The sequence below is a fragment of the Drosophila albomicans genome, chromosome X, assembly GCF_009650485.2.
Source record: "Drosophila albomicans strain 15112-1751.03 chromosome X, ASM965048v2, whole genome shotgun sequence".
NCBI classification, from domain to species: domain Eukaryota; kingdom Metazoa; phylum Arthropoda; class Insecta; order Diptera; family Drosophilidae; genus Drosophila; species Drosophila albomicans.
Window position 1 is genome coordinate 3,703,183 of NC_047627.2, and position 24,511 is coordinate 3,727,693.

General features: G+C 35.7%; 4 protein-coding genes across 5 annotated transcripts; 1 reads left to right on the forward strand and 3 right to left on the reverse strand.

The window, feature by feature from the left end:
* The first annotated feature begins 621 nt into the window (after positions 1-621).
* Positions 622-4,410, forward strand: LOC117573887 (autophagy-related protein 101). The gene is made up of 3 exons (XM_034257377.2): positions 622-753; positions 834-1,181; positions 2,736-4,410. The coding sequence occupies exon 3, from the start codon at positions 3,056-3,058 to the stop codon at positions 3,710-3,712; it is 657 nt and encodes a 218-aa protein (XP_034113268.1). The 5' UTR covers positions 622-753; positions 834-1,181; positions 2,736-3,055; the 3' UTR covers positions 3,713-4,410.
* Positions 4,411-4,764: 354 nt separating this feature from the next.
* On the reverse strand, positions 4,765-5,957 carry LOC117573889 (uncharacterized). Its single transcript, XM_034257391.2, has 2 exons — positions 5,869-5,957; positions 4,765-5,751 (listed from the first exon to the last, which is right to left on the reverse strand). The coding sequence occupies exon 2, from the start codon at positions 5,748-5,750 to the stop codon at positions 5,148-5,150; it is 603 nt and encodes a 200-aa protein (XP_034113282.1). The 5' UTR covers position 5,751; positions 5,869-5,957; the 3' UTR covers positions 4,765-5,147.
* A 1,203-nt stretch (positions 5,958-7,160) lies between these two features.
* LOC117577566 (G1/S-specific cyclin-D2) lies at positions 7,161-10,889 on the reverse strand. Of its 2 annotated transcripts, none has more exons than XM_034262403.2 (6): positions 10,711-10,889; positions 9,599-10,354; positions 8,934-9,155; positions 8,422-8,596; positions 8,173-8,318; positions 7,161-8,109 (listed from the first exon to the last, which is right to left on the reverse strand). In XM_034262403.2, exons 2-6 carry the CDS (start codon positions 10,265-10,267, stop codon positions 7,882-7,884), a joined length of 1,440 nt encoding a protein of 479 aa, XP_034118294.1. In that variant the 5' UTR covers positions 10,268-10,354; positions 10,711-10,889; the 3' UTR covers positions 7,161-7,881. The 2 variants fall into 2 exon arrangements, with proteins under 2 accessions (XP_034118294.1, XP_034118295.1); XM_034262404.2 differs by having other exon boundaries at positions 7,163-8,109; positions 9,599-10,113.
* Positions 10,890-12,378: 1,489 nt separating this feature from the next.
* LOC117574590 (trithorax group protein osa) lies at positions 12,379-19,898 on the reverse strand. The gene is made up of 4 exons (XM_034258476.2): positions 19,654-19,898; positions 15,315-15,823; positions 14,566-15,217; positions 12,379-14,345 (listed from the first exon to the last, which is right to left on the reverse strand). Exons 1-4 carry the CDS (start codon positions 19,654-19,656, stop codon positions 12,723-12,725), a joined length of 2,787 nt encoding a protein of 928 aa, XP_034114367.1. The 5' UTR covers positions 19,657-19,898; the 3' UTR covers positions 12,379-12,722.
* Between the last annotated feature and the right edge of the window lie 4,613 nt (positions 19,899-24,511).

A 24,511-nucleotide genomic window follows, 5' to 3' on the forward strand; every position in this document is an offset into this window, starting at 1 on the left:
TTGTTTCTATTTTCTACAACAATTTAATCCTTAATGGTGCTGGTTTGAATTGATTGGATTAAATTTCAATTACATAACAGCTGACTGGACCGAATTTCAACAAATTACATGTTTCTTGTAATTTTAAATTTCTAAAATAAAAACCGATATTTAAAAAACATTTAACTAATGAGATTTGAATTGGCGCTCAAATAAAACTCGATAGCAATCGATGAAAGTTACAAAAAGTTGTCAACCTTAAAAAAAAATGGTTTAAAGCCCGCGAAGGTTCCACCTGTAACTTCTACTTCATATTATTATATGATCAACCTATTATTAATAATAAAAATCACACGTTTTTATGTAAGTTCAAGTAATAAAGTATTTTAATTTCAGAAAATTGATTTCGGAAAACAAATATGCGATATAATAGTGTTTGGCTTCGGAAAAACGATCTTTTGATATTGTATAGTAGTCAATTATGTATATCTTTCATATAAATTCAATATCGAAAATTAAAAATTGTCTCCAAAACTAAAAATCAAACATATGAACATACGTGAGTTGCACAATAAAATATATCGATGCTCGCAATAATATCGATTCTGAAAAACATGTAAACATATCGATATTAATGAGCGTATGTTAATCCACCTCTACTCCGTGTGTTTGCTGCATCGCAGAATAAATATTAAATACGAAGTTTCACAAAATAAAGATTTGTATAGTATATAAAACGAAATTGCTTCAATATTCCACTACAAGATCGTAAAGGTACTTGAATACATTTGACATTTTAGTGAAACACTGATTACTAAACTGTTTTTTTTTTGTTTTTGTGTTTTGTATAAAAGCAACAACAGTGTGAGCAAAAACAAACAACTATTAATGGCAACAACGTGCATGAAAGTATGGAAATAAAGTATAAACGCCTGCGCTTCAATTTTCTTATCTATTGAGCGAGACTATACAGCGAGGAGTGACACATTGAACGAGGTACAATTCGTAAAGTCATCAAGCAAGCAACACCACAAAAAAACAATCAAAAGCATTTTGGCTGCGGCGGTTGCAGCTGCAAAAACTGTTACGCAGAGCCACCGCAGCCCACCCAACCCCCACAACAAAAACAACAACAAACACATCAGCATTTATTAGCTGGTGTAATCACATTGATATCAAATCACTCGATGCAGCAGCAGCAGGTATGTAATCATAAATCGTACAAAGTAAATTCACACAACGTGCTTATACACAAACACAAATACATGCATATGTACATACATGCTTATATATGTAAGTGTTCAGGGGCATGCATAAATACAATGCGCATCTCTTTTAGTATGGTGGTGTCGAATGTCTCCAACTATCTACTTTGTGTACAGCTAAGGACTATAGTTTTGGTAATGCGTGCTTACCACACATGCTTCCATACTGCGGTAAATGAGGGGCAGTCTAAATCGTGGCTAGTGGATTGGCGTGGAACTAGGGTACATAGAACATATAGAAAAATGCACTAAATCCTTGCATTGCCTTGACCATAATTGCGTATTTGTATGTAACAGATGTAACACGTTTTATTGCGTTTTCTGCAATAAATGACGATGAGAAAAGCGCCAACTACAATGCCAAGCGATAAGACTTTAGTTAGAGTAATCATATTCCTTTGGATAGAAGGGTATTACGTACTTGTTCCAAATGCAACTGTTGCTTGATTTTATACCAATAATAATGGGTTACAAGTCAGTTATTCGAAGCAATATTAATCGTCAGCTGCAACTTACATACATTGTATGTACATATTTTCATCTTTCACTTTAAGATCGTTAGCATAAAATTTTCCATATTTTTGGCTTTCCACGAATTTAGTTATTTGTGTGTATCTCAGGAATATGGCGGTTGGGTTAAACCATCCGATTTATGAGTATTCAGGTAGGTTCTACTAGTTTGACACAAAACGTATATGGACATGTACATGTGACGTATGTACATATACATATATATATATTCGTCATTAGCTTCAACAGTTTAGATCTTGTGCATGTGTAAGTACAGGTAGATCTCAAAGACTACATATGTATGTGCATATAAAAGATTTGAGCTAACCCAGTGCTGTCAGAATTTCCTAAGCAAAAACATTGACAATAAAAGGAAAAATATCGTATTCTCCTTAAGAACGTTGAATATATCTTCAAAGACGACATCGGTAGTAGATTTTTCGTTTCCCGATTTTTTTGTGATATGTTTATATGATACAGTATACAATTTTTGATAAATTCTATATTAGGCAATTTTAAACTTGATTATATATGAGAAGAAATGGTTATCTGCATCATTATTATTTTATTATTCAGTATAATGTGCAAACTTAGGAGAAGACTCCTAAGTTTATGATTCGGTCCTTTTTGTTCAATGTGATACTGAAGGATTTGACTGTTGCAAAACACGAGTTAGACAGAGACAGCGTTATTTTCAGACGAGTTAGAGAGTATGATATATTTTTACTTTTCCTTATGATTTTTTATTTTTGTTTAATTTCGGAAAATGGAAAACATATTGGTCTTATATTGGTTAGAATGAAAAAGTTGTGTACTGAAAAAACCCACGATTTGCATTTCTCAGTTTGATATATTTTCTGTAGATAATACCAATGATGTATACTGTGTGATACATGAGAGCCTTATCAATAATGGTTATACTGATACTTGTAAACTGATATATTCTATTTATTCTTAATTCCGTTGTTCTCTTATCTTCAGAATTGCCGCATATCGCTGATCAGTTCACGCCAGGACGCCATCAGGAAAGTCGAAGCAGAGTTATATTTATGGAACAGTAAGATTCATTTGGGTACGATCTTAAGTTAATCATATAAATTGTAATTACGTAGCTATAGAAGTAAACAGCCACAAGGTAGCTTAAAAAGGGAAATTATAATCAAATTCAAAGTATTCACTTACGCTTAAACCACTTCGACCAATTTGAGACACTATAATATATAAAATAAGCACATTATACTGAAAAATCAAATTCAATCTAAGCCGTATTTATAAAGTCAAGTAAAAAACAGCGTGTAAAAATGAATGCAAGGTCTCAGGTATTCGACCTCACAATGGAGGGTCGGCAGGTTGACGAGGCGGTTGCAAGCATTTTTCATACAGTGCTTTTCCATCGCTGCTTAGGCAAATATATGTATACGGGTGATGCTCAATACTCAATTGGCACTGTGGGATATTCGGATGTGGACTGTGACTTTATCGACTTCACCTACGTATGTTGCACATCCGATAGCTTGACGCAGCGGGTGAAGCGTGCCATTAATTTGTTTAGCGAAAAGCTACGCTCAAACGAAAGCTGCGGGTCGGGCCAAATAAGTTTGGAGTTCTTTCAAAAAAAGAAAAATCGCTGGTTATTTCCACAAGAGTCGATTCCCTGGGAGGTTTGGACTGTTCATTTGGACTTAATTAAGCATGAGAACGAAGATGAGCGTCAGCTTTGTCGCGAAAATGTTTCCGACATGCTCACTGAGAAGGTTATCTACATAACGGAACTAATGAATCGACACGACTATGTGCCAAAGACACCCAGTCAAAGTGAGCTGGATCTGATCTTTGACACTTCGTTTCCCGACGTCCAGCCATATTTGTTTAAATTTGATTATTCCACGACGGGTTCGACAGTTCCGTCAATGGGAAATGCTATGAAGAAAATTATCAAAGAAACGCTTGCAATGTGACTGACTGGGCAGAGCGACTTGGGTGTTTACTCAACTGGGCCACCATAACATCTATGTACTCTTTATAAACATTTCTGTTCTCGTAAAAAATTTAACTTGCTTCTGATATAAGGGATTTGAAGGCTGGTCGATACGCTGTACCTTTTAAAAAATGGACGTAAAAGGGCAAACTAAGAAACATATTTAGCCCAATTAAGTATATTCGTATAAATTCTTTTTTGATCGAAAGATTTGCGTCCATATAATAGAATAAGAGTGTGAACCACGATTCAGCTTAGTACAAAATCGTGTAATATGGTCGACAAACAATATATATTATACATTTACACGTGAAAAGATTAATTCGGAAATACAAATCTTGTGAAATTTATACTATTTTTTTTTGGTCAATGAAAACACTATTTTATGTTAAAAATATAAGAACAAAAACTAAAAAAAAAAAAACAAAAAAAAAAAAAATCAAGGCAAAAATTATTATATTACATTGATCTGTATCTATAATCGCGTTAATTTAACCCTGCCGGTCTGTCCGTATGCTGATCTCACCTGCATGGGATCAAAGCAATACAAAAACACATTTTAATTATAACGATCACGAATTTCTGGCCACTATGAAATAATTGAAACCCGAACAATTGTATTGATCAGTGGAGAGCGTCGTCGAAAGCGCGTTCGCCAATGTGTGTATGTTTATATAAATGAGTAGACCTGGGAACAGAATATCTTCTAGTCGGGAATTCATAGCTTAAGCCTTGGAGTCTTGCATGAGAGAAAATTGAAGGTAGGAAGGGAATGGAAGGAAGGAGGAGATAAGCATAAATATTCAAATTATTGTGATTGTTCTTGCAGTGGTATGAAGATTTGGTTAATTACAGCTGATCTAAATATGTAGTGCATCAAGTATAATACAATTATTTATTTGTATGTCTACACTGTAACTGTATATTATGTAATTAAATGTAAATTTGAATTTAAATATTGTTGTAATGCTTGAAATAAGCGAAGAAATAAATTTTAACAATTGAAAACTATGAGCATTCATTTTTTCTTTAATCAGGCTAAAAAAACATGGAGTTGGTAAGATAAAATCAAATGTTATATTAATTCTGAAGACCATGAAGCTTCATGTCGTTAGTTTCAACTTTAGAAACTGATGTCAATTAAGACACAATAGATTGTTAAGCATATTATAAATTACTTTATTGTACTATTAAAAAATAGCTGAGGTTATTCACTATAACCTGTTTAACATCAATAAGAAAAAAAAAATGTATTTAGTAATCTAAAAACTGTGTTTGTTGCGGGACGCTAAAAGCTGATATAATCCTTAAAAATAGTATAACGTTTAATGTTAATGCCTAATGGTTGGATCGTTACCCTATTATCTAACGTTTTTTAATTAAAAAGATTATTTGGTTTTATGCAAACCGTTGTCTTAAGCAGCTGATTTGTCCAGCGTCACTTTCGGCTCCATTGAAGATACGTTTGTAGGCGGAGTAGTTAACTCTTGAATCCTCTCTAAATCGGCGATGGGGTTGTTCTCGGACAACTTATTGTCATGAATCTTGTCGATGATAGATTGAATATCCATTGTGGGCGAAAGCGTAGTATATTCTGATTCTGATTCAGATTGAACTGTCACTGGGGTGTTGCTTTCGGTTTCGCTTTTGACAACGTCAATTTCAGATGTCTGTTTTTCTTGGTTAATATTAGGTAGTTCCTTATGTGTGGCCACTGTTAATGTGGTTTGTTTCTCAATGTCGGGAATTGAATGCATTTGAGGGTGTATTGCTTTTGACGGAACTTCATTTCGCGAAATTGAAACAAAGATGTCGTTCTTGTCGGTCGTCTTGCCTTTGGTTTCCACTAATTTGCCTGCGGGTTGCTCAATCGAAATAAAATTGCCAGCTTTGTCAATCAATACCGTTTGATTATCCGACGAAAAACTTCGTGCTACTTCCTCGTCGGGAACAGGCAGCGGAAGGGATGCGATGCTCGCCAAGCATCCTGTCAATATTAGAAATATCGGAAACTTCATCCTGTAAGTAATAATAATAATAACAAAAATAACAATAATAATTTTTTATTTTAATAACATTTGGTATACGGGACTTTAAGTACAATTAAATCAATAAATCAGGTAAAAAATAACTTACCTAATAATATTATTTTCAATCCAAAAAATTGGTATTCAGATGAAGGTACTTGTTCTGTTACAATCTACGTTTTGAGTGGTTGCTTCCGCATGCGATGCTTTTATACACAGGATGGAATGATTTGCGCAATTCAATCTGTTTTGCGAGAGATGTATTTATGCACAGTGATGTATTTTTTTCAGTGATTTAATAAACACTAAAAAACACTCTAATGTAGATCCATCTTTATTGCAATTAAAGTTCAACATAAATATAAATTAGTACTAAAGATTTAATTTTTTTTTTAATTTGATCATATTTAATACCACACATGATTATATGATCAACAACGTAAAAATCATGCACCATGTCTATATAATTTTTAAATTCAATCCCAAGCCCCAACTTAGTGAATAGGTAATAATGGATATATCTTCATGAGTAGAGAGAGCTCATATATTCATAGGCATAGTATACATAATACTAATTTAAATCTTAAAATTTCATAATTCCTATCAATTCAATTCATGTCAAAATGATAGTAATCATCATCAAAATTCGTTAAATCGCGATCTCTTACTATGGACATATATCGAATCCGAACTGCTATAATAATAACATGCCAAATGCAATATAATTCAATAGCAATTAAACGGATCATTTAAATATACACCATTATGAAGCAGCTTTTAATTTGGTTCTACACAGTCGCTATAATCTAATAAGCGCAAATTGTTACCACCAAAAATATTTGTGATGGGGAAAAATGCCATCTCCGATCTATTAAATACGAATGTTATACACATGCAAATGCACATTTTCGTACATCTATTTGAAAAGAAATAGCTCGAGCAGAGATAGTAACAAATTTTAAGTTAGACGCAATTCAAGTTTTTTTGAATGAGGAAAAGAGGATGTTATTTTTAAATGATCAGTCGTAGAATTTGTGTTTTCTGAACCCTCATCGAATGTTTGCGCTCGTTAACTCAAAGTTGCCCAAGCCCTGAGACTTAGAAGGCTGTAATTTTCAAATAATTATCGTACTTAAATCTTATCCAATGCACAAACAAGTTTTCACCTTTGAATAAATTCGTTTTGGAATAAAAAAAGCATATACAAAAGTGCATAATATCTCACTATGATATCAGGTATAAAAATCAGATATTGAATCATATGCAAATATTTCATATAATACATTTTGTGGCTTAATGTACTTACCAATTGTCAATACCTTTCGCTTTCATAAAAACTATTAATAAAAAAATGTTTTAACTTTAAGATATTAAAATTATATTTATATTATTGAACATTGAACATTTATTCGTATTAATAATGTTTGCGAAAATTAATCAAATTGTTTATATCTTTAAACAAAAAAGTACCAACTCTGTTTCTGTTCGTAGACATAATTAAATGTATTTATTGTGTATAATAACACGCACAACGCAGGGTGTACCCAGCGATAAAAGTATTTATATTTAATTGGTAACGTAAATGCTATATATTAAACAACTATCGAATATATTTTACTCATTTTTAATATAGTTCGTAAATTATACATACATAAGTGATTTCTTTTGTTTCACAATCAGTCTGTTTTCTTTTTTTTTCCTCCGTTTTTTTCATTATTAAATTTGTAGCTTCAATATACATAATTCATAAAATTATAGTTTCAGATATATTCATAAATCTGTACAAGTTCAAAATATATAAAAGTAAAGCGTTATGTGTAAGCCCATGGAGAAACAAAAAAAAAAAATTAAAATTATCTTGTGGAAGTGTGTTAAATAAAAAATAACTAGTGAATACAGTGTTTGTCTTATTTATTTATAGTATAGAATGGCAGCTAGCTGGCGTGCCTGTATACGATCCTGTTTAAAATATAACTTGTACACATTTACAAATGTATGAGTCATATATGTTAAATTATGTTAATATTAAGGCGGTTCAGTCAGCAAAAATTTGTTTAACAGCTTCTAGCATATGCGATGTGACTGCATATTAATTTCCAAATTATCAAATTTAACCAAATTTTCAAAACTCAATTTCGTGTAGCTCCTTTGCTCCTTGAGCCTGCATTTTGCACGTCTGCAAGACTGGCATCACGGACTTTTGATACTGATGATACTGCTGATGTGAATATTGATTATAATATCCTTTTAACGCTGGAGGATTCTCAACGGTCACAAAATATGGTTGCAAATTATGACTGTGCTCCTTAAATATGTCCTCCATTTGCATCATGCATTGTTGAAGTTGATCCTGTCGATATAGAATGTAAATTAATGAAACTAAGAATTTAAGTGCCTTCATTAATGATCTCACCTGTCCCACACTAGTTAGATCAGTAAGCAGGCTTAATAGAAAATGGATATTGTGACCAGTGCTCAGATCCCATTTGAGACCACAAATCGATGCAGCAATGCTGGATGCCGCAATTGTGCTAGCCGTATATGTAGCAAACTTGTGTTCTATAATATTTTACGCAAGAAATAATTGGAATTAATTAAGATTCTTAATTCTCAGTGATTTAAACTTCAATTTTATGACATGAAATATTAAAATGTTTCTTACCTTTGGCAGCTAATGATATGAATGTCTGAGCGTGCTGGCGTACTTGCTCAATGTTCAAGCCCGAAAAGTTTTTATTCTTGACGGGCAGACGTATGATCAAGAGCTCTAGGAAATCTAAGGGCGTCACCGATGAAAGATCCCAGCCCAGACGGCTTAACACGAATAATTCCCATTTCTATTAAAAAAAAACATAAAATTATTATAATTATTTATGGTTTTTGAATTCAATTACTTTTGAATGTTAAAAAACTGTCAACACGATCGTTTGATATTTAAAGAAAGATAATAAGACTTATTAAAACATAAATTATTATTTGTTTTAGTTATTTTTAGTTGTTATCTATAATGTATTAAATAATTCACTTGATGAAAGGTTCCAAGAAACTCTTTCTTAAATCCATTTAATTAAGTTGCTTGTAATGACCATCGAGACATGGACAAATTCCCACGAGAAAGCGGTAAAGTTATTTTATAAAGCACTTAAAATACAAGAAATTGTTTGTTAAACTTACTATTAAATCATCTTTGTTTATGCTATTATCCGTGTAGAAAACTAAGAGCTCCGCGGATAGTGCATAACAATGAGGTTCGCGTAGTTTAGAAGCGAGCAGTAAGCAGGCGGCGGCTAAAATTTGTAGATGTGTTTTTCGAACCGATTTAGAAAATAGAAAACGATCCATATAGCCTAGCGCCAATAAAACAACCTCCTCTTGACATTTCTCCTCGATGCACACCTGAAATACATACGAAAAGTAAAAAATGTTATGAAAATGTTTTTTTTTAGGAAATATTACAGTAGTAGTAGTAATGCCGAAGTGATATTTTAAAAATTTTAAATATTTTATTTTTTCTGCTGTATGTTATCTTTTAGTATGTTTAATTTTTCATTTGAAAAAAAATTTTGTTTGTTAAAAATATAAAATATAACATGAACGTGCAGAAGATCGCCAATATTCGTATCGTTACTATTTATATGTGGTTTTATTAAATCTTTAAACTAAAAAATAAAAATAAAATCACTTTATCCAACCATTTCAATTCATGATAAATCAAGCTACATATGGTACTTCTATATAGAAGTAGTAGTCAAAATAGTATGTTGTGATTGCCCTACTTTCATAATCTTAAATGCTATTTGCTATTAAAATAAAAGTTAATTCATATAAAATGTACTTACTTCCATCATCCATTCAGCAACAATTTTGCGCATAGGAGGCGTTATATCTTTTTGAATCGTTTGGAAATATGTTTTGGTAATTTGCTGTTGATGTTTCTCTTCAGTTTTGAGCGCATTTTCTAAGCAGCGATCAGTTTTGAATGTGGGATCATTAACAACCAAATGTGCATTCGCATGTTTATTATGAATGTCTGGATCGGGATCAGCGGCATTCGTATTTATTGTTGTTAATGATCGATTTATTGTTTTTGTGTTTGGAGAATTATGCGTAGGTGGCGGCGGCTGCTGATTAGTGGCTTGATAACCGATTGACTGCGTATTTTGTTGTGGACTGTTTGATGTAGCTGTTGTTGTTGTTGTTGATTCACCAGTGGAAGGAGAGGACGCGACAGAAGTGAATACATAAACGAGCTTACTCATATTGCAAGCAACAACGGGCGAATCTTTAATTAAATCACTCTTGTCGGCGGCGGCGGAAGTCTTCTTCTTAACGTTGCTCGATCGATAATCGCAGCCTAAAGAGCAATGCGGAGAGTTGCCATTAATATTAATATGTTGTTGTTTTGAAGTTCTTTCAGCAACTGCGGTGGACTTCGATTGGTTTTGAATCACAACGTTTAAGGCCTGCTCGGAATCAGTTTGTAAACTCTCCGAACATAGTAGATCCATGTCGTTTGTGCTCTATGTTCGTTTTATTTTTTTGTTTTTTTTTTACGATTCACGTTTTATCAATAACTATATTTTAAAACATACCAACTAAAAAAAAATTAAATATATTATATATACATAAGTATTATCAATATATGCATAATATACAATTTATAAAAAAAATGGACCGATGCAATGTTGAGTTTCCTTTGTTATTTTTTTTATTACTTCTTAACTCATCACAAATATTTTCATATAAAAAAACTTTGCACTTTTAGGGATAACACAAAACACACGATCTGCGGCAACTCGGAAGCATTTCTTTTGAACAAAGCAGACAATATTTTGAATCTTACACTACAAATACACGTGTTCTCATCATTTTCTTCTCGCACAAATATTTTCATATACTCTCACATTGGGTATTTCCTCAATACTTATTTATATTTGGTATACAAACATACGTATGTACAATTGCTATCTGAGCACACAAGCTTATTCAACTTAGTCGCAGTATACCGCTAGTGTCTTAATTAGGTAAAACGACTTGGTTTTATTTAACTTTTATCCGTTCCACACTTATTTTTTGTTTGTAATTAACAAATAAATTATAAAAACATTTTTCTTATGCCGACGAAAAATAGAGTTGTAACAAATTATCGATTATCAAATCATCGATTTGCATATTGTTTTAAGCTGTGGATTCCACGATCAAATATCGAATATATTCCATGCATTCTTATGCGTTAACGCCGACGCGAAAAAATTAAATGAGTTTCTACTATTCCGCGTCCGATAATTAATCGAAAGAAAATTTATTTTTCGAAGCCTAATTCCAGATTCAATTCAACAATAAATTGTTATATTAATGAGTTCAGCCACTCGTAATTCATTCAATTATTTATAGTTTGGTTGCTTTTAATTGGTCTGAAAACATATCGATACTTTAAAATTAATGTGGACCTCATATCTACTGATCTTAAAAAACAAAATAAATTCAAAAACCAAAAATTCATGTTTTTAAAGATATAAACGCAATTAAATAAATCACTTTAGTAGGAAAAAATAAATTCGGGGACTACAAAAATAAAAATTAAATATAATACAAAATTAAAAAAAAAGAATAATAATTAAAAAAATTAGCCAAGTAAATTTTATTTGTTTTTAATGAACAAAAAAAAATATATATAAGCAATAATTATATAAACATAAAAAAGTTTTGGTTTTTTTTTTCGATTAGTTTTAATTCACGTGTTAATATTGCAAATGCTTCATAGCATTCGTGTTTTCAACACGCGAATTCGTGTACCTAAATGCTTACTGCTATGAAATAATTCGAGAAAATCAGTCAGCTTTTTACAGAGAACTCTGCTATAGACGACGACTGTTAATCTTTAGTGTAATTCATAAAATATAATAATAATAATTAATTAAAATAATAAATAACATTTTCCAATAGTTATGTATGTCAGTTAATTTTATTTTATATTTTGCTTAATTTTCTTTATACAGTCAGTGCTGAAAAAAATTGGATTCTTTCCTTTTCAGCCTCCTGCTCTTACGCTAACTATTTCTACCCGTTACTCATAGCGTAAAAGGGTATTACAGCAGGAAAAGTATGTAACAGGTAAAAGGATGCTCTCCGGTCCCATGAAGTATATATATTCTTGATCAGCGTCAACATCCTAGACGATATAAACATGTCTGTCCGTCTGTCTGTCCGTATTTACACCTAAGATATCTCAGACTATAAGAAATATAATTTTTCGCCAATTTGTTATTTTTGCACGCAGACTATTTAAGAAATAAATTGTATCGCTAAAAGCACATACTGCAATTGGCTCTTAGCGGCTTTCGCTGACATCCTGGAATATTTTGTATGCCGTACTATATTAATATACCAAATATAACCTTCGGTATATTTTAGAATGTTTGAGGTGTATAAATTTCGTATATATTTTGAATAATACCGCACTGTTTTGTTTTTCACTGTAGTTATCTTACATGTTTTTGATTGGCGACCCACCAATAATCGGTCACTCCATTGACATCATTGAGGACTTGAGGGGCGGCTCTTTTAAAATGTAAAATGTTTTCTCAAAGACGTGTTGTATGTACAATAAATAAATTTGTTTATTTAATATAGTTTTAAACAATTAGCTTAAATAAGACATTTTGTTTTATTTTCGTTTTTTATCTGTATCCCCATCGATCGACTCAGTGGTTCTTTCCACAAGGATTGATTTCTAAAATCAGTTTCCGTCCCATGTCTGTGACACTTATTAATGGCTTGTTGTCCAACAAGGGAGTTCAGGAAAATTAAATGATAAATACAAAACGCAAAATATAAGAGTACTATATGGGTGTGATAAAGATAATGATGCAATAAATAAAGAATTAAAGCGAATCGATAATGTGGGACATGAACTCTATCGTTATGGATTGACACGTACTAGTAAGTAATTAATGACTCGATTTAATTCTTGGCTTCTTCCTGAACATCAGCTGCTACAATAGGTTCAATCTCCTTAACTTTGGCATGGAGTTCCTCATCATTCTCGTCGTGCAATTCATCGTGCTTGGAATCGTGATGATGCAGGTCTTTATCCTCATCAGCATCATCTAATGGCTCATCGGAACGACTTTGGGCCCTATGGTTCTGTGGACCTGCTGACGACGATTGAGGTTGTTCAATTGCCGTAAGTATGGACTGCAGTAGACCCTGGGACAAAATCTCCTCATGATTAACACCATGTTCGTCGAGGTTTGTGGGGTTAGCAATGTTAGCATTACCGTTACCGCTACCAGCTGCATTATTCAATGAAGTGCCAAATTGAATTTCAAAGTTCTGCGCCGATTTCTCAGCACCAGCATTAAGTTGGATACTTTGCGATTTCTGCGCTGAAATCACATCTAAGCCATTCAGACCAGGCAATTGATTAGGATCTGTGCCATCGGGCAAAGCGGCAACTGCGGACTTTTGAGAAGCGTAACCGGAATGATCAAAATCAATATCGTTGCCCGACGGTGGAGGACCATAACTATCAGAAGGGCCACCACTAAGGAACTCAGTGTGCTGCTCAACTAGGGGAATGCTTTGTGCAATGGCATTATAGCCAACATTCGAAGCCGTCGAAATGCTGCCAAATTGTTGTTGCTGTTGGTGCTGCTGCTGCTGTTGTTGTTGCTGAACGGCGTAGCCAGTGCTGCTGACAAGATTGGGTCCGTGGCCGCAGTTGTGCACGGTCACTGGGGGCTGAAGGTGAAGGGTGTTTTGTCGTGGATCCAAGTCAAAACGTTGTGATTGTTGGGCCAAAGGAAGTCCCTGCGAATTGATGTATTGCTGCGTGTACTGCGATGCACTGTAGCTATTTTCGGCGTGATGTTGCTGTTGTTGATGATGCTGCTGCTGTTGCACGAAGATTGGCGGCGGAGGCAAGTACTGTTGCTGAATCGCTGGTGGTTGCAGTAGTCCTTGTGCGAAATGACCATTTGGAGGTGGTGGTGGTCGGGCAGCTGGGTTGTAGGGTTGCACAGCGATAAGTTTTGGTGGTCCAAAGACTTGTCCGGGTTGCGCTTGTGGCAACTGTTGCTGTGAAATGATCTGTTGTGGTGGTGGAGGCAGCTGGTTGATTGGTGCTCCGTATAGAGCTTGTGGGGCAGGTGGTGGACCTGATGGACCACTCAAAGCAATTTCATTGGTCGCGGGTGGAATGTAGTTGGGTGACTGTTGAGGCGGCTTAACACCGAATTGATCCAAATGTTGCACTGTAGCGCCAATGGACTCTAACAGTCCAGCGGGAACTGGTGGCCTATAAGCAACTGGCTTATTGGGTGGACCAACGTTGTACTGTGGTAGTGGCAGTAGATTGTCTGAGGGAGGTCCATACTGGATGTTGACGTTTGATTGTGAGTGCGAATGCGAATGGGATTGGCTTGAAGACTGCGCATGGCTGCTGGTTTGAGCTGCGAACTGTGGTGGAGGAGCTGGCGGCGGAGGTCCATACTGAGGTCCAGGAATTGGGCCATTACCTGTGGGCTGATAGTTGGGACCACCTGCAGCAAATATTTCGGTTGGCTTCGAGTTTTCAACGGTGATCTAGATAGATAAATAAAGATCGGTAAACAATTAAGGGTTCTTGACTCTGAAATGAAGCTCAAGGTGGAGAACTATTTCAGCCTTATTCTGCTAACAAAAGTCATTAAGGTCGTAAACGTGAGACTCATCATTGGTTTGGCGAAAACAATCGATGACTATTGATGTCAACGACCCGATCGATAGCTATCCACCTCTTAACTGAATGCTGTGATCTACGTACCTGCAAAGCATCAGAGTCAATGCTATTGAGATGAGCATCGCCACCTGACGGACCTGTAATGACGTTGTTGACATCGCCTTGAAGAGCGACAGCCACCAACTGTTCGTCGGTAAGGCCGTCAACAATGCTGCTTGACCCTCCGGTAGCACCAGCACCACCCAAATTGTATTGAGTGACAATCTGCTGGCCCTGGGTGTTGACCTGGCTGTGACCCTGGTTGATGTTTGCACCACTGTAGCCCTGGCTTTCAATGTGATGCTGCTCAATGTTGGCGCCGACAGGTGCTGGAATTGGTTTCCAGCCATCGCAGGCAGTATGGAATGGCACTTGGGAGCCGCTCACACTGTGTGTGTGTCCAGAGGCATCAATTTGAATGCGCACTTGCTGCAATGGGCCTCCAGAAGACTGGGGCACACTGTGGAAGTTCGGTGATTGTGGTCCAGGCAAGCTAATGGGAAGTGGTGGAGGTCCATAGTTTGGTGGAGGTTCGTACACTGGTTTAGGTGGCAAATTCAATGGGCCAGAGGCGGGTGGTCCATAAGATGTCGCTGGCTGATGGGCTGGCTTAAACAATGGCGCCGGATGAGGTGCAGGCAATGGCTGAGGGCCGCCGAACTGTATCTTCGATGGTGGTGGTGGAGGAGGACCATACCTGTGGTGGGATCAAGATAAATGCAGATTAGTAATCGACTCCACCCTATTAAGGTTACCAGATATGTGGTTACGGTGGTTACTCTTCGCCTTTGTACCTTTGCTTTGGTGGACCATATTGGGGTGACGGAGGGGGACCGTATTGTGGCGACGGCTGTGGTGGAGGTGGGCCATACTGTGCTTGCGGTGGTCCATACACTGGGCTTGGTGGTGGAGGTGGTCCATATTGGGGTCCAGGCTTCTTCTGAATATGTGGTGGACCATAGAAGGGCACCGGTACGCCAAAGTGCGTCTTGACCTGCTCATGCAAGGAACCTGATGATGAAGAGGATGATGATGAGGAGCCACCGCCCAAGAAGTTCAGCTTTGGAGGTCCATATTTCAACGCTGGTGGACCGTATTCCCTGAAGGGTATTTGCTGGGGCACGCCGTATTCGCGATGTGGTATATGTTGTTGCTGTGGCGGTGGTGGTCCGTACTGTGGTGCCGGTCTTGGTGGTGGTCCGTATCTATCAAAACCTGCTTGACGTTTCGCTTCCTTGCCGCTTAGAACTGCGTGAGCGGCACAAAAGCAGCACGCCGTCACAATTGTCAGCCATAACAGCCTCTGTAGGAGATTAGCATTGGATGAGCAAGAGAGAGGAAGAAGTCAGATTAGAGGTGAAGAAACTTTGGAAAACAATTAAATTGTAGAGTTAAAAAGATAACAAATAAATATTTATGCCTTATGCTTTATATGTACCAATAATAATACAATAATACAATAAATATAAATAAATCTGTTTGTTCTAAATTAAATCAAAGTAGTCCCCACATTCAAAATGTTTTTGAATTTTAGAAATATGCGAAAAAGTCTTCCTTTTACTACTTCGGAGGTTTTCCTCAAATGATTAAGTGGTAATATTATGCAATACACTAGGCAAACTAATTAAAAAATATAACAAAAATATTCTGTAAAATGTTTTCGCTATGCAACAAATGGAAAAAGTAGATTTTTTTTAAAATAATTTATCGCGACCATAATTTTAAGCGAATATTTTGAGATTTATCGCGTGCGAAGTGGATCTAAAGAAATGAATGAATTAAAGTGTGAACTTGAATTAATTCCAGTGCATTTATTAAGCTAATGAATTCAAAGTGGGAATATGGAATTTTCTCAACAAAATTATATACTTAAGTCTTTCATTCAGAAACAACCGACACCATTGAAATGATCTTATTTAATCAGAGACTCAGTCAGTCAAGTATTAGAAGTGTCTAGATATCTGCCAATATCTGTCGATATCTTATGTCTACAATAATATATAAATAATGTTTCAGCTAGGATCTTTCGACTGTATAACATAACTACTGTTTGGCTAAATATAGTACATATAGTATATATATGTTATATATCAAGTTTTCAAGTGTTGCTTGGGTCGTTCGTATTTCCACACAATTGTGAATCTCAGTATCTCAGCATCCCACAGTTTATGCTGTGCAATAATAGTTGAGTCAGTGAGTCAGTCGGTCAAGTAGGGTATTTAATTGTCGGTACGTCGAGGAAACCTGTTTCGGTTTTCGGTGCCATCATCCTGTTACTGAGAGGGGCAACTGGTCAAGTGGCTGGCTGGCTTGTGAAGTAATAACTAGATGCCCTTTCACCAATTATAATCATGAAAATTGCGTAAGCGGCCGGCGCACACTGTTTAATCAACAACTCAACATAGTTCGATGATCATTGTGGTGCGTTGCGTTGTGCAGCAATAATGAGCTCGTTGTACGCACAGCGAGCAGCAAAAGCAACAACGATATTGGGGGATTTTGGACAAAATGTCATAAGCTCCCAGTGGCCTCAAGCGAAGAAGAAACGAACGAGCGAACGAATGAAAAATGCCAAAAACCAAAAAGAAATGCCGCGTCCGAGGTGAAAACTTTCACTTCCCGTTAGTCGAAAAAAAAACAACAAAACAAAACAAAAGGCAAGGTAGCAAGCAACATCAGCGATCAGCGGGCTGCCAAGTGCTGTCTCTGTCTCAGTCTCTGTCTGTCTATCTCTGTCGCGCTCTTAAGTGAAGATGAGTACTCGTAGGTGTTACAAATGCAGGCGGTGAAATTACGCGGTCCATAATGAAAATATGTTATACAAGAAATGGCAAACAATTAAAAATGTACCAAGCCATCGAAAAACAGAGAGAATGATTAACATAAAATGCGAAGGGGAAAAGAAAAGGGGGGAGGGAATGTGGTTGGTGATAGTGCAACAGATGATGTTTATGTACGTACATTTGTGAAAAGTTGAAATGACCCGCACAATGCCACCAACAACAACATTTAATATGCAGTTAAGCTTTGGCACTCCGTATTTACAGTGCACACCCGTTACAGTTGACAGGAATGTGCACGCTAACGAGTTAAATGAATTAAGGTATGCGTTATTAAAGTGTTGTGATCTCTTTGAATGATTTTTATAGTTATACTGAGTCTTTTGTAATAGTACTTTGCTTTGGGGGAAGACCACACTCACTTTTTAGCGGAACCAAATTTGATGTTTACTCTTAAGAAAGTTCACATAATCGAATGTTCACACTTAAGAGCGTGCACTGTATGTTGATTGAATAACAGAAAATGCAAAATGAATGAGTGCCTGAACAGCTAACGGCCTGAAGACTCTTCAGCTTCGGTTTCGGCTTCGACTTCAGCTTCAGCTGCGTCGCAGTCTCAGTCGCAGTCGCAGTCGCAGTCGCTGCTGGCGCACAGTTTTAGCTTTCGTTTGGTTTCTGCTCATTAGCATAGCCTACAAATATTTGTTATTGATGCTAAGCAATTGACAAAAAAACAACAACTTCTACGGCGGCGACGGTAAAAATAACAACATCGACAACAATAGCAGATCAAATAAATGAGACGCGAGCCGCAAAAACAAAAAAAAACAAAATAACAAAAAATAAGCGCCAAGCTTTCACTCTCGTTGAGAAAACGATAATTTAGTTGGCAGATGAACGAATGAGCCAAACAAACAACAACAACCTTAACTTTATGTACATATGTATGCATGCAGTACCCATACATACATACATATATGTAAATGATGACCAATAAATATGAATGGGAATGGAGACAGCGACTGAGATTGAGATTTTGAGATCACCAAAAATAACAACATTATTAATGGAATGATAATGTGATTACAACTCTTTAGGTCAGCTATCTGAAGGTTCATTCAAGTTCTTTCTCTTGCACCAACTGAGAACGACTTCAAGCTACCCTGCAACAACAACACAGTTTCACATTGCATATATTTTAACACACACACATACATACATACGTATGTCACATACATGCTTACAACGATGCACACGCTATGCACGTTGTGACGTTTATGCTCTTTCTTTCTTTCTCTTACTTTTTATCTGACAGTGGAATGTGGGTCACATCAACACCAGGGAATACCCATACTATTGGAGTGTTCAACTACTTAATATGCATGTACGTGTACGTGTGCGTGTTCGCTTAAGATTACTCTTGAAATATGGAAGACAAAGCTACAGGGCCAATGCATCGTTGTGCATCATACTTGTATAAAGGGGTTTTCAATAATTAAAAAACTGATTGCATTGTAATCCGCACAAATATTTGGGAGTGTTGTTCTCATTTAGTTAATTTTAAAACAAGTTACACCAATGAAAAGTTGATTTTTTATTTTTTAGAAAATAAACATGATTGGCATTTACTTCTGTATAATTATATTTAAAAAACTTTTTTTTAAGGGAATGTTTAGATGCTATGTAGAAGGATAGCGGATATAAAACATCATACTATTTGATATTATCAAAAAGTGTTGACTTTGAAAGCATCTGTGTCATATTTATAGAACAAAATATATAATCTTCAATGCTATAACTTGATACTGTTGTATAAAGTTATACAAATTATCGCTGTTCTTGATTTTTAATGCAATACTAACAATAATATATCCCTCTATAACGCTACTTTACACTTCCTTAGCAATTATTACAAACCAATCAAATAAAATAAATCCTTTGACCTGTTCACGACTTTTAATGATGCGTTTCGCATAAAAAGCGTGAATTCCTGTTTGGTACTTTTTGTGAAAGGGATTTCCTGTTTAATATTTAAACAGGTGTGAGAGACTTGAAGCATGAATTTCTTACAGAAGAAACTCTTTCTCAGAAATATAAATATTTTAAACTAGACCTACGTCCTTTTTCGCTATTATTATATATAATATTTAGATCCGTTCTTCAAGTTGTGTCATTGAATAAGCTAGGAATCAATGTAGAGTATTTCCTAATCGGGTTCGCGTAAAAGAATATTATACGGAAGATGGATGTTGAGTGGATGGAGGAGCGATAATCACCACACAAAATGTTCATATTTTCTTAAACAAATTCAATGTCCTCCCGTTATAGGGACATAAACAATTCACAAATTTACCATGGCTATGATAACGCAGCAACTCGATGGATTTTATTGGTAACTTGTTGTTTCGAGCCAAACTTTTGACTTGGCAAAAATAATCACTCAAAAAAAAATTAGAAAAGTAACCAAAATGATGATTCGATGGCACTGTGTTTCACGAAGGAACCGAACAATAAAAAAAATTCCAACTTTGCACCGTTATATTTCGATACTGCGAATCCGCGAATTGACAACTGCGAGATAACACAAGGTATTCGGTGGTCGGTGGTCGGTACGGTTCCGGTCCGGCGTCCGCTACTTATCACACTCGAATTGAAAATGCTGCGGCATGGATGATAACGCCAGTTCATATAGAGGTAATACTCAACGCTGTCGTCGGCGGCTGCGCAGCCGCCGATGTAAAGACGAATGCTGGAAATCGAAAGTGAATTCATTTTTGTGAAGGTAAAAAAAAAAACAAATACAAAATAAACAGACAAGTTAAGCCAAGCCAAGCCAAGTCGACTGCGCGTCTGACTCAACACAATATGCTCGCCAAAGGGACCGCCTTCATAGAATTAACTTGTCTCCGAAGAGTGAGAGACAATTTCAGAGACACACACACAGAGAGAGAGAGAGAGAGAGAGAGAGGGCAAAAGAAAGAGAGAGTCTTTCGGACGCGACCAGTTTTGCAACATTTTCACATGGCACAGCGCTTGCCACATGCTGAATGTTGAATGCTGAATGCCAATTGGCTGCAACCAAGAGACTTTTTCGAGGGTACCAAATTCATTGTTGACTCCAATTTGTATGAGTACTTGAAGACAGACACTCACAGCATCTGATGTAATCCGGCATAACCCGGAGTGCGGAGTGCGTAAAGCTTTAAAGTACTCGGGTCAACTTAGTCTGAACTAAGCTCAGCTTCGACCTGTTTAGCAGGTGAATCTGAAACTAAAACATAACAAATAATAACATAACATAATGATTCCAATTTACATGTTGTTTGTGATTCTCAGGTTACTATTAATGTTAATTAATGCGATCAATACGAAATTTATGCTATGCATAGAAAGTCTCTCAACTTATGTAACTAACAAAAATTCAATCATTATGAATGTGTTTTTTTTTTTTTTGCCTTTTAATTTGTCGTCTGCAACAGAAGGTGTGTCAAATCGCTATGAAAATTTTGATCTGTGGGCCCTATAATGGGTTTATTTTTAGCAGTTTAACTTTTAAATACTCTAACCAATAGATAGTTTATATAATATTATATAGTAGTATTGTATATATAGTAATAGTAATATAGTAATTTGATATACTACATATATCATATTATATAGCATAATAGAAGATAAGTTGGTGTTTCTTCTTCTAAAATTTAATATTCATATCATAACAACCAAGTACGCATTTATAGGGTCGAAGATACATTCTTGGGCCTAATGCAACAATTTTTGGATAACGAGGTGACAATACTTAAAAACCAATAAAAATATGCTTATTTTAAAACGATTTTAGTAGGGTCGAGGTAAAGTTTCAGAAATAAATAACTTTATAAACATGTCGGGCGAGGCCATGTCGTTGTCAAGAGTGTAAGATACAATTTCAAGTTGCGTTTACTTTGGCTTTCACACTTATGTACAACCAACAAATATTTGTGTGAGTGTGTGGCAAAATAAGAACAAATATTGATTTAAACGAGCAGCTTACTTGCAAATTATCAAATATGTTTTTTAATCTCGCAATCGTTGCAAAAAGTTTTCAATCGAGTTAATCGCTTACCCATGTAACTAGTTGCTCGACCATTCAACTTCTTCGCCCAGCTTGTCGTAAATAAAGATTATGCCAACATCCAACATCCAACATCGTTGGCAAGCAAGTTTTGCAGCAGATGACTTCATGGATGCTGTTTTAGATAACACTCTGTTGCTTTGACCAAGTGAAAAGACTTCCTGGTGCAGTGCATTCAGTAGGCCACTCGGCCATCAAGTGATCGACCGCCTCGCTCAAGGAAAGTTACTCTTCATTCATTCTCAAGATACTTTTTATATCCGGATTCCCATTGGGGAGAAGGGTATTATAATTTTGTGCCTGTAGGGAATATATATCATTTCTGATACCATAAAGAATATATATTCTTAGTCTGTTTGTCTGTCCAATTGCCCGTTTGAATGACTGCATCTTAGAGGCTATAAGAGATGTAGCTATAATTTTTGGTTGTATTGATATTTAAGTTATTTTAAGATAAGTTTAAGTTATTTAAGAAATCATTTTATAGAACAAAAACGGCTTTTGCAGTCGAAGTTATGTTGCCATGACTGACAAAATGGCATATTTTGTACTCTGGTACATTTTGAATTTATAGTATATTGATATACTAAATATAATCATTGGTAAATCTTAGTTTTTTGCGGTGTATTAATTTGGTATATTTGAAGAACAAATACTGCACTGTTTTGGTATTATTCTAAATGGGTAGCGAGTAATCAAACAGTTTCGACTTTAGCTTCCTTACTTATTATTTACTTGTGTCAACCTGCGAGAAATATGAAAAATTGGAACGGGCAAGAATCACTTCCTTCAGTTTCAAGTATTTTATTTGCATAATTGTTGCCTAATGTGCTTACACATTACTTGGCAAATGAGAGTGTCTGCTGCTAATAGTTTCTAATGGGAATATGCATAAATAATATGGGATTTTCGCTTTGCAAAAAGTAATTGTTGAAATCGAATCGTTTCCAGCTGTTTTCTAGATGCACCCTTCCCCTTAGATATGGTAGAAACAAAGTTTGTAAACTCGTAAATAACTTCGATGGCTATAAATATTTTATAGAGCCAAAGTTAATTGGTGTTGTGTGTGCAACATTGACTCGCACAATGCTATAGACTATACTGAGTGTATGAGTGTCTGTGTGTGTGTGTGTGTGTAATCGTCGTCACTTGCATGACTTCCAAAAGATCTGTATATTAAAGGTATTTGCCTTTTTTCTTGGTGAAACTTGGGCAATCCAAGGTGATATAAGTGAAAGTTTAATTCATTTCCAGCTATGTATTTGGCCCATATAAAACTTAGTCAATATTTTAGACAGACGCGTGGACAAAGCCGCATAATACCTGCTAGTAACTAACGTACATTCAAGTATGTACACAAGTACGTACATTCGTACATACATACGTATGTATGTATGTATGTATGTATATATGACGACGGCTTGGCATCTCCCTGCCAAAAAGTTGATTAATACTACTCTAAAGCATTGGCAACGTGAAGGCGAAACGCACAACAATTGAAAAAATATTTAAAGAAGAGAAATTGCATTCCAACGTTGTGAGACTGAAACGTAACGCAGTCGTTGTCGTTGTCGTTGTCGCCGTCTTCATCTTCGCTTCAAATCTGGCTGCTGCGCGTAGGCCTCACCCACATTTCGGTTTACGAGTATTTCGGTTCCAGGTTTCGGCTGTATCTGTATCCGCAATTATGCCGGTCGAACTGAAGCTACACCGAGCGAAAAGCTGCCTACTAAATGTGGAAGTCAAATGAAATTCTTGAGGTGCATTTTTCGTACTTTAAAATATAATATCTTAATTCGCAAAAAAAATATTAATATACACCTGCGAAATTACCACTGTCATATGTTCTATTGACTTGAATTGGCTTCAAAACTTTTGCGGACTTTTTTTAAGAGGAATTGCCCTTATTATCAATGTACTAAATGAGGCATCTCCGACCCTATAAAATATATATATTCTTGATCAGCGTCAACAGCCGAGACGATCTAGCCATGTCCGTCTGTCCGTCTGTGTGTCTGTGTGTCTGTCCGTCTGTCCGTATGAACACCTAGATCTCAGAGACTATAAGAGATAGAGCTATAATTTCGACAGCATTTGTTATGTTTGCGCGCAGATCAAGTTTGTTTCAAATTTTATAGTAGTTATGATTCCTGAAAATTTGGTTGCGATCAGATAAAAATTGTCGAAGTTATTAAAGAAATACTTTTGTATGGGCAAAAACGCCTACTTACTAGGGGTCTGAGTTGCTTTGGCCGACAATCTGGCACATTGTGCCGTTTATGGTATATTTTGAATATACCATTTGGTATATTTTTAGTATTTTTTAAAATATTTTCGGTATATTTTGAAAATAATACCGCAATATTTTGCCTTTATTAAAAATGGGTAGCGGGTATCTCACAGTAGATCACACTCGACTGTAACTTTCTTATTTGTTTAGTGTAACCTTAGTTTTATTCAGTATAATATACTTCCTCTTCTACTACTGTGTAATAACAAGTAATAAAAAACACTCGAAAGTGATCGACTGTAAGATACTCGCTACGCAGTCATGTAATATTCTTAAAAAATACCAAACAATATACCGAAAACATACTAAAACATACTGAAGGTCATATTTGGTATATCGTTGAAGTGTTACATTCCAAATATACCATAGAAGTCAAAATATACCATATTGTTAGCTAAAGTAGAAATAAAAATTGATGCTCTTTTAAATTTCGTTTATGCTTAAAGAAGCTCTTAAAATTTAAAATATCATAAATTTGAATTTTAGTCAACACGTACATAAGATGATGCTATGCATTTGCTATAGTTGTATAACATCATCAATTCCCAAGCAATGCTCTTATCATTGACATCTGCTTTTTTTCTCTCTGTGTACGTGTTTGGGGCACTTGTGGTGACTGCATTTTTTTCTCCTTTTCCTTTTCCTTCTGGTTTCTGGCCCCTAGTCTGTATTCCATTGCTCAGCTCAGCTCTGCGCAGCTCTTCGCTGCTCTGCTCTGCTCTGCGACGGTCTGCGTCGTCTCGCTTAATGCGATGACGCAAATATTGCGCAATCCGCTTTCTTTTTGTCGTCTCTCTCATTCTCTGGTCA

Bases quoted from the DNA above. Each gene is read 5' to 3' on its own strand.
- LOC117574590 (XM_034258476.2), bottom strand. The intron at 15,218-15,314 runs GTACAAAGGCGA...ATCCCACCACAG, and splicing joins TATGGTCCACCAAAGCAAAG to GTATGGTCCTCCTCCACCAC. The intron at 14,346-14,565 runs GTACGTAGATCA...TTATCTATCTAG, and splicing joins TTGACTCTGATGCTTTGCAG to ATCACCGTTGAAAACTCGAA.
- LOC117577566 (XM_034262403.2), bottom strand. From the start codon at position 10,267: ATGGATCTACTATGTTCGGAGAGTTTACAAACTGATTCCGAGCAGGCC. The intron at 8,597-8,933 runs GTAAGTTTAACA...TTTTTTTAATAG, and splicing joins TAAACAAAGATGATTTAATA to AAATGGGAATTATTCGTGTT. The intron at 8,319-8,421 runs GTAAGAAACATT...AAAATATTATAG, and splicing joins CATATCATTAGCTGCCAAAG to AACACAAGTTTGCTACATAT.
- LOC117573887 (XM_034257377.2), top strand. From the start codon at position 3,056: ATGAATGCAAGGTCTCAGGTATTCGACCTCACAATGGAGGGTCGGCAG.
- LOC117573889 (XM_034257391.2), bottom strand. From the start codon at position 5,750: ATGAAGTTTCCGATATTTCTAATATTGACAGGATGCTTGGCGAGCATC.